Source organism: Carlito syrichta, unplaced genomic scaffold, assembly GCF_000164805.1.
Source record: "Carlito syrichta isolate Samal-C Ts95f unplaced genomic scaffold, Tarsius_syrichta-2.0.1 Scaffold303992, whole genome shotgun sequence".
Taxonomy (NCBI): domain Eukaryota; kingdom Metazoa; phylum Chordata; class Mammalia; order Primates; family Tarsiidae; genus Carlito; species Carlito syrichta.
Window position 1 is genome coordinate 126,559 of NW_007248088.1, and position 9,722 is coordinate 136,280.

General features: G+C 53.8%; 1 protein-coding gene across 1 annotated transcript in view; it reads left to right on the plus strand.

Moving 5' to 3' along the window:
- LOC103261740 (atrial natriuretic peptide receptor 1) overlaps positions 1–6,328 on the plus strand; it is a 22,417-nt gene extending 16,089 nt beyond the window's left edge. The window contains exons 7-17 of the mRNA XM_008059319.2: positions 180–251; positions 351–507; positions 779–934; positions 1,209–1,377; positions 2,382–2,528; positions 2,618–2,741; positions 2,891–2,959; positions 3,557–3,731; positions 3,954–4,052; positions 5,465–5,556; positions 5,706–6,328. Of these exons, the coding sequence (XP_008057510.2) occupies positions 180–251; positions 351–507; positions 779–934; positions 1,209–1,377; positions 2,382–2,528; positions 2,618–2,741; positions 2,891–2,959; positions 3,557–3,731; positions 3,954–4,052; positions 5,465–5,556; positions 5,706–5,768 (1,323 nt within the window). The 3' untranslated portion in view covers positions 5,769–6,328. The remainder of the gene's footprint in view (positions 1–179; positions 252–350; positions 508–778; positions 935–1,208; positions 1,378–2,381; positions 2,529–2,617; positions 2,742–2,890; positions 2,960–3,556; positions 3,732–3,953; positions 4,053–5,464; positions 5,557–5,705) is intronic.
- Positions 6,329–9,722: the final 3,394 nt, after the last annotated feature.

The following is a 9,722-nucleotide window of genomic DNA, read 5'->3' on the forward strand; positions in this document are numbered from 1 at the left end:
CGTGCACTACCACACCCGGCTCATTTTGATTTATTGTAGAGATGAGGTCTCGCCAAGTTGCCCAGGCGGGTCTCGAACCCGCGGGCTCAGGCAATCCACTCACCTCAGCCTCCCAAAGGCGTGGGATTACAGGCTGAGCCATCGATCCCGGCTTGGTCTGACTCTTGCTGCCCCATTAGGACATTCTGGAGAATGAGAGCATCACCCTGGATTGGATGTTCCGGTACTCCCTCATCAATGACATCGTTAAGGTAAGCCCTGGAGAGCTCATTGGAGGCATGGAGGACAGACCAGACCACGGTTGGCGGTCCCTCTCATGGCCAAGACCTCTGCACCCCCACATTTCCCAGGGTATGCTGTTTCTACACAATGGGGCCATTTGCTCCCATGGGAACCTCAAGTCGTCCAACTGCGTGGTAGATGGACGCTTTGTGCTCAAGATCACCGACTATGGGCTAGAGAGCTTCAGGGACCTGGAGCCAGAGCAAGGACACATCCTTTATGCCAGTGAGCCTCAACTCTCAACCCCTAACACCCGCCCCTGGCAGAACCCAGTAGGGAGACTGATGCCCAGCCACTGATGGGCTCGGTCGTGCGTTTCCTGACTCCAGCTTCAAGTCACTCATTGGTGGAAAGAGGGAGGTTAGATGAAGTGCTCCCTAAGGCCTCTTCTAGCACCAGCACTCTGGGGTGTATCCAGGTCAGCCTCGGCCACATCCTTGTTTTACCCTCTCCCCTTCACTTTGGGCTCCCTCACTCTGTGACCTCTGACCCATAGAAAAGTTGTGGACAGCCCCTGAGCTCCTGCGAATGGCTTCACCCCCTGCCCGGGGTTCTCAGGCTGGTGACGTGTACAGCTTTGGGATCATCCTGCAGGAGATTGCCCTGAGGAGTGGGGTCTTCCACGTGGAAGGTTTGGACCTCAGCCCCAAAGGTAAGAGGAGCATGCCTTTCCCTAGCCCTGACATGGTTTTAACTAACCTCGGCCCCAAGGAGAAGGATCCCTGGTAGCACTACCACACCTTCCCTCTGGAATGGGGCTCAGCCCCGTTTGACCCATTGCTGCCAGTGACCCGTCATCACCTGCCCGGCTCCCCTGCTCCATGCCTTGGTCCTGGACTTCCCCAGCCCACCCCAGGTGGTCGCCCTCCGTCTCTCACTAGCCCCTTGGCCAGCACCACCTCTCGGCTCCTCTCCTCCCCCAACAGAGATCATCGAGCGTGTGACGCGGGGTGAGCAGCCCCCCTTCCGGCCCTCCCTGGCCCTGCAGAGTCACCTGGAGGAGCTGGGGCAGCTGATGCAGCGGTGCTGGGCGGAGGACCCACAGGAGAGGCCGCCATTCCAACAGATCCGCATGACGCTGCGCAAGTTTAACAGGTCGCTGATGTCAGTTGTGGGTCTTCGGCCTCCCCCACTGTGGCCTCCACATACCCAATACCTCAGCTTCTCCCCGCAAGTGGCAGAGGGAGTCTGAATGCCCAGACACAGCCTCCTCCAGCCCACCACAGCCTCAGGGCTCACTTTGCAAATACTATGTGACCTCAGCTGTCCCCACAGTCCCCTACGGTTCAGACCTCTTTCCTCCACCATTGATACCCCACACCTTTCCTGCACACTCCCTGCACTGATCCCTAGACCCCTCTGAAGCCACACATCCCGGGCCTCCCTCCTCCTGCCCTATTGACTCTTTTTTGTTTTTGAGTTGGAGTCTCACTCTGTCACCCAGACTGGAGTGCAGTGGCCGCTCCCAGTCACCGCAGCCTTGACCTGCTGGGCTCCAGCGATCCTTCCACCTCAGCCTTCTGAGTAGCCAGAATTACAGACGCGCGTTACCACGCCCGGCTAATTTTTTGATTTATTGTAGAGTTGAGGTCTCGCCAAGTTGCCCAGGCAGGTTCGATTCCACAGGCTCAGGCAATCCACTCACCTCAGCCTCCCAAAGGCATGGGATTAGAGGCTGAGCCACCGAGCCCGGCTTCTGTTGACTCTTGGCCCTCCCTGGGCGCTCCTGCCCCAGCCCTTGACTCCCTTTCCCAGCATACTTACTGAGCCCTGTTCCTCCAGACACATTCCCTGCGGCCTGCATGCCAGCATTTTGTCCACCACTGACCCTTGTCCTTCACCTCCTCCTTCTCCTCCTAACTCAGTCTTCGACAATGGTGAACAAAATAGCAATATGTCTGAAGCTTTCTACCTGACCCTGGGGTCTCAGAGGGGAATCGTGATTTCCTTCTGCCCTTTCCCCCTGCTCCCCTCATCCTGCTGTGCCCTCAGCCTGCCCCTCGCCAGGGCCTCCCCTGCAGCCCAGGCAGGGTGAGCGCCCAGGGGTGGGGCCCAGCCGTTCCTCGCTCACCACACTCGTGGTTTCCCACTGCCCCCAGAGAGAACAGCAGCAACATCTTGGACAACCTGCTGTCCCGCATGGAGCAGTATGCCAACAACCTGGAGGAGCTGGTGGAGGAGCGAACCCAGGCATACCTGGAGGAAAAGCGCAAAGCCGAGGCCCTGCTCTACCAGATTCTGCCTCAGTGAGTGCCTGCATCTGGGGACACCCCCGCCAACACAGCCCCTTTCCCAGTGCCCGCCCTCTGATTCTGCACCTGCCCTGACCCCTCAGCTCAGTGGCTGAGCAGCTGAAGCGTGGAGAGACCGTCCAGGCTGAGGCCTTTGACAGCGTTACCATCTACTTCAGTGATATTGTGGGCTTCACAGCCTTGTCAGCAGAAAGCACACCCATGCAGGTAAGCCAGGGCTCAGCCCCTGTGTGGCAGGCCGGCCGGCTTGGCTTAGCATCCATCCCACCAGACCTGCCTTCCGGCTCCGCATTTCCCACTCAGCCCCAGGTGGGGTCCCTCACACCCAGTCCCTCTTAGCATGTCTTCCCTTCCAGGTGGTGACCCTGCTCAATGACCTGTACACTTGCTTTGATGCCGTCATCGACAACTTTGATGTGTACAAGGTGAGGGTGGGAGGAGGGCTGGGAAGAGTCAGAAAAAGGTGAGGGGGAGGCAGAATGAGGAGGGAATCTTAAGGGAGAAGACCCACTAGGAATGGTGTCTCATGCCTGTAATCCCAACATTTTGGGAGGTGGAGGCGGGAGAATCACTTGAGGCCAGGAGTTTGAGATCAGCCTGGGCAACATAGCCAGACTCCCATCTCTACAACAAGTAAAGTTAATCGAGAGTGGTGGCATGTGCCTGTCTTTTCAGCTACTCAGGAGGCTGAGGCAGGAGGATTACTTGAGCCCAGGAGTTTGTGGCTGCAGTGAACCATGATTGGGTTACTGCACTCCAACCTGGGCAACAGAGTGAGACCCCCATCTCAAATTTAAAACATTATCAATTTAAATATATATATATACACACAGAGAGAGAGAGAGAGAGAGGAGAAAGAGAGAGAGAGAGGCAGAGAACCCATGAGGGATGGGGGATGAACAAAGACAGGTTAGTGGGGGTCAGAATGAAAGACAATGCACACGGTGTGGTGGTGTGGCAGGTGACACAGGGAAGAGAAAGTTCTAGCCCTCATGTCCTACACCCTCTCCCTGTCCCCACAGGTGGAGACCATTGGCGATGCCTACATGGTGGTGTCAGGGCTCCCAGTGCGAAATGGGCGGCTCCATGCCTGCGAGGTGGCCCGCATGGCTCTGGCACTGCTGGATGCCGTGCGTTCCTTCCGCATCCACCACCGGCCCCAGGAGCAGCTGCGCTTGCGCATTGGCATCCATACAGGTGAGGCCGCCAAAGGTCCTAGGGGGCAGCCTCACACCCTCCCTGCCATAACACACACACACACACACACACACACACACACACACACACACACACACACACACGTGCGCGCACACAGCTGGGTCCTCAGATCCCAACTCCTGCCTCTCCGGAGGGTCCACCCTTCCCTCAATGCCTTTCCCCCTCCCTCATGGGCTCCACCCCCTCCCTCTCTCGTCCCAGGACCTGTGTGCGCTGGAGTGGTAGGACTGAAGATGCCGCGTTACTGTCTCTTTGGGGACACAGTCAACACAGCCTCGAGAATGGAGTCTAACGGGGAAGGTACGGTACAGTGCCTCTCTTAGAGGGATGGAGAGAACAGGGTGGCCAAGGGAATGCCCCCCCGGAGCAGCCGGTGCCTGGTTCCTCCCCTAGCTCTCTCTCCTTCCAAGTTCCTGTTGACCCCACTTGCCAAACGTGGTAGAACTATTTTCTGGCTAATGTTTGACAGTTCCCAGCAGGAATGCTACCTTTCAGGCCCTCGTGAGATGCTTCAGAACCAGCTCACCTAGGTGTGAATCTCAGCTTCACAGCTGAGTTTGTCATACCTCTCTGAGCCTTGGTTTCCCTCATCTATAAAATGTGAATAAAATATTTGCTTCAAGAGGTTTTTTATGTGAAAAAAAAATGTCTAAAATGCCTGACACGTAGTTGTCATTCAACTTCTCTGAGTCTCAGCTGATTATCTGTAAAATGATACCTATCTCAGGGCTGTCAAAAAACCTAGCACAGCCAGGCACAGTGGCTCACACCTATAATCCCAGCACAGAAGATAAACCAGAAGCAAGATGAAAGGAAGGCAGGGAGCAAGCATTTATTAGGTACCAACTGGGTGCGGCTTTGTGCTAGGTTTTTTGTTTGTTTTGTTTAAGGGTTTGTTTTTTAGTAGGAGTCTCACTCTGTCACCTAGGCTGGAGTCACCTAGGCTGGAGTGCAGTGGCAGGCTCACAGCCACCACAGCCTTGAATTGCTGGGCATAGGCAACCCTTCAGCCTCAGCTTCCCAGGTAGCTGGGACTACAGGCCTGTACCACCACACCCAGCTAATTTTTAACATTTTTGTAGAAATGGGGTCTCACTGTGTTGCTGAGCTCAAACTTCTGAGCTCAAGCAGTTTTTCCACTTTGGTCTTCCCAAGTGTTGGGATTACAGGCATGAACCACCACATATGGCTAATTAATTTAAATTTAAACAGACACATAAGACTAGTGGCTACCATAATTGGACTCCACAGCTCTAGAGTTCTAAAAGAGAAGCCGACGTAATCACACACTAGGAGCCAGTGGGGCCTCTCTGAACTAAAAGGCTTCCTGGGCTGGGTGCAGTGACTCACACCTATAATCCCAGCACTTTGACAGGCTAAGGTGAGAGGATTGCCTGAGCCCACGGGTTTGAGACCAGCCTGGGCAACTTGGCGAGACCTCATCTCTACAATCAAAAAATTAGCTGAGCGTGGTGGCACATGCCTGTAGTTCCAGCTACTTGGAAGGCTGAGATGGAAAGATTGCCTGTGCCCAGCAGCAGATTGAGGCTGTGGTGGCCGTGAGTGGGTGACAGAGTGAGATTCCAACTCAAAAAAAAAAGGCTTCTGAAAGGAAGGAGAGAGAGAGATCTGTCTGCCCCACTGGCCCTGACCTTGTCTACTTTCATACTCCTACTCTCATCTCTTCCATCCCCTCTTCCCTGTCGTCCCAGCCCTGAAGATCCACTTGTCTTCTGAGACCAAGGCCGTCCTGGAGGAGTTTGGTGGTTTCAAGCTGGAGCTTCGTGGGGATGTAGAAATGAAGGTAGAGAGGAAAGCCCTACCCTCACCTGGGGTCCCAGTGGGGTGGCCCCTCTCAGGCAGCCAGTGCCACCTTCCTCCCCAGGCCTCTCTTCCAGTTATGGAAAGTGGGCATGCCACTCTCCAACCCAGCCTCCTCCTCTTTCCCTCCAGGGCAAAGGCAAGGTTCGGACCTACTGGCTCCTAGGGGAACAGGGGAGCAGCATCCGAGGCTGACTTGCCTCCCTCCCATCCCTCCACGCCTCCCTACCCTGTGCCAGAGGTGCAGGCCTCAGAAGCCCCCAAAAGACTGGAGAAGTGCTTTGAACAGCTCAGGTGTGCTGACTCCAGCGGAGACACCAGGACGGGTGTCTGAGACAGGACGGGTGTGACAGGGGTAGGGGAGAACTCAGCTCACAGGACTGGACTGGGGCACACAGTCCTGCCAACGGCACACACGTGGGCCGGTGCACCCCTCTCCACCCTGACTTGCCAGACTGGGCTGTGGATTTCTGATCTCCTCCACCCCCTGCGCCCTCCTCTCTCTCAACCTTGCTACACTGTGACTTCCTGGGAAGGCAAAGAGCCACCTGAGGGGGAATATGAAATATAAAAAGGTGAATCGAGGGGTAGGAGAGTCCACATCTGGACCCAGCCCTCAAGGTCCACATATGCCCCCACCCTCACTCCTCCACCCAACAGCGGACACATGGGGGGGCAGGGGTTGCACGGAGGGGCTGCAGACCTGTATGCCTTGTTTCTGTGAGCAGAGACCATTAAAATCTTTATTCCAGTGAGAGCATTTCTTCTTGAGGGAGAGGGTTGTCAGAAAACAGTCAGTTCTCCACCCTGTACTTCAAATAAAACTCACTTCTCAAATTGGGACTACAAAACTGAAGAAGGCTGCAGTTCACCTTTGATTTTGAGGAGACCATATGACAGAATATTAATTACCCAGCAGTGCTGAGAGTTTTGATCCAAGGACACATTTACACCCTTAAGAATTACTGAGGAGCCGGGCTCGGTGGCTCAGCCTATAATCCAGCACTTTGGGAGGCCAAGGCAAGTGAATTGCCTGAACCTGTGCATTAAAGACCAGCCTGGGCAACTTGGCAAGACCTCATCTCTACAACAAATCAAAAATTAGTCAGGCACCGTAGTGTGTCCCTGTAGTTCAGCTACTTGGAAGGCTGAGGCAGAAGGATCACCAGAGCCCAGCAGGTCAACGCTGGGGTGGCCCTGAGCATGCCACTGCACTCCAGCCTGGATGACAGAGTGAGACTCCAACTCAAAAAAAAAGAAATTATTGAGGGTCCCAAAGAGCTTTTGTTTATGTGAATTATATCAATTGGTATTCACCATATTAGAAATTAAAACAGGCCAAGTATGGTGGCTCACACCTGTAATCCTAGCATTTTGGGAAGCCAGAGTGGAAGTTTGCTTGCGCCCAGGAGTTCAAAACCAGCCTAGACAACATCAAAAAATCTCATCTCTATTAAAAGAAGATAAAAAATTTAAAACGAAAACACATCTTTATTCATTTAAGATAACAAACCCATTACATGTTAATAAATTTTTACTGCTTTATCAAGAACATTTTTTTTTTTTGAGTTGGAGTCTCACTCTGTCACCCAGACTGGAGTGCACTGGCACATTCCTGGCCACCGCAGCCTCGACCTACTGGGCTTTGGTGATCCTTCCGCCTCAGCCTTCCAAGTAACTGGAACTACAGGCACGCACTACCACACCTAGCTAATTTTTTATTTATTGTAGAGACGAGGGCTCGTCAAATTGCCCAGATGGGTCTTGAACCTGTGGGCTCAGGCAATCCACTCACCTCGGCCTCTCAAAGTACTGGGATTACAGGCTGAGCCACTAAGCCCGGTTGAAATTTTTTTATTTTTAGCGACAAGGTCTCACAATGTTGCCCAGGCCGGAGTACAGTAGAGCAGTCGTAACTCACTGCAGTCTTCAATTCGTGGGCTCAAATGGTCCTCCTCATTACTCAGCCTCCTGAATAGATGGTACTATAGGCATGTACCACTGCACCTAGCTAATTTTTTGGTAAACTTTTTTTTTCTTTTGAGACAGGGTCTCATTCCATCACCCAGCTTCGAGTGCAGTGGCACGATCATAGCTCACTGCAGCCTCGACCTCCTGGACTCAAGTTATCCTCCCGTCTCAGCCTGCCAAGTAGCTGGGACTACAGGTGTGCACCACTAGGCCCAGCTAATCCAGCTAATGTTTTGTAGAGACAGATGGGGTCTTGCTTTGCTGCCCAGGCTGGTCTCGAACTCTGGGTTTCAAATAATCCTTCTAGTTCAGCCTCTCAATGTGTTGGGATGACAGCCACTGCATCTGGCTCCAAGAACATTCTTAAGAGAAACGGCTTCTCAACGTACAGTAGTGAAGAATACAATGATTAACTTGGTGCCACTACCTTGATTTACATAAGGTCCAGCAGTTTTGCCCCCTGTACTTCTGATGCAAATGTCAGTACAGCCAAAAAGACAAAAAAGGGTATTAGTATCAAAATAATTTGACCTCATCTATCCCCTGAAATAATCTTGGGGATTTCCAGGCTTTGCAGACCACATGTTGAGAACTGCTATATTATCCCATGGCAGGCATACAGTAGCAATAATATAATTAACATGGACTGGTTCAGAAGTTTGGGGCCAGGGAGAGGTAGGGGGTGGGGTGGGAAACACAGATTTTTTTGTTGTTGTTGTTAGTTGGAGTCTCACTCCATCGCCCGGACTGGAGTGCAGTGGCCGCTCGCCCTGCTGGACTCCGGTGATCCTTCCACCTCAGCCTTCCAAGTAGCTGGAACGACAGGTGCGTGCTACCACGCCCGGCCAACTTTTTTTATTTATTGTAGAGATGAGGTCTCGCCAAGTTGCCCAGGCATGTCTTGAACCCACGGGCTCAGGCAATCCACTCACCTCAGCCTCCCAAGACGCAGGATTACAGGCTGAGCCACCGAGCCTGGCTTGGATTTTTTTTTAATTTGGATCCCACTCTGTCACCCAGACTGGAGTGCAGTGGCACAACCATGGCTTACTATAGCCTCAACCTCCTGGGCTCAGGCAATCGTTCCACCTCAACCTCTCAAGTAGCTGGGACTACAGGCACATACCACCGCACCCAGCTAATTTTTGTAGAAATGAGGTCTCGCTATGTTGCCCAGGCTGGTCTCGAACTCCTGGGCTCAAGCAGTCCTCCTGCCTCAGCCTCCCAAAGTGCTGAGATTACAGGAATGAGTCACCATGCCTGGCCAATCCTTTTTTAAACTCAGTTGAGAGTTGGGTATTGCCCACCTGCTCCTCCATTCCCCATGTCAGTGTAGACAAATGTAAGTGATAGTTTACAAAATGCCTCTCTGCTGGGCTAAGGGCCCTCCTTCCCCTGTTCCAGCCACCCCACCCCTTCCTAGGCAGGCAGGCAGGAATGCGGGGGAGAAGTGGTTGCAGCTTCACCTCCCCCATGGGGAAGGAAAGGGCCAGACATTTCTTCAGGACCATCCATCAAATGCAGACAGGCCCCTCCTCAATCTCCGAGAGCCTCTGCCTGGACGCCACCCTGCGACCTGGAGGTAGGGTGGGCCCTGGGAGCTTGGAGGTCTGGCTACTTGGTAGTGCTCCCTGGTATACAAGTGGTGGTTTGACGGTGAAGAAACGATTACTTGTTCCCCTGTCCAGTGACTCGTCTTGTTTCGCGTTTCCTACCCCCGCCCCCCACCCCTTTTGGCCCGGGCCAGACTTGATTTATTGGGAGAAGGAGCCTACGTGGTCAAGTCCCTCTCCCCGGCCAAGCTGGGGATGCACAGCACCAGGAAGACCTCATTCAGAGGTGGTTGCCCTGGTAACCACGCCTGCTAAACTTCCTGGTGGGTTCCGGTGGCCCCAGAGACTCCCGGGCCCCAGCTCCTCCTCCCCTCCCAAGGGAAGCAGACAGCCCGGAAGAGATTGGCTGTGACAAAGAGAACTGCAGGGCCTCGGAAGAGCAGGGTGAAGACCGGGACAGCTAGAGAAACTTGGGCTTTGGGCAGGGGAGACTGACATGAGGTGGGGAAGGGGCGGGCGTAGACGACCGAGGAGCTCCAGCAGGACAATTCTAGGAAACTGCCGGTCAGATCCTTCCGGGGCAGCCTGGCTCCACCGCGGGCACTAGGAAATGGTGGGGGGTGAA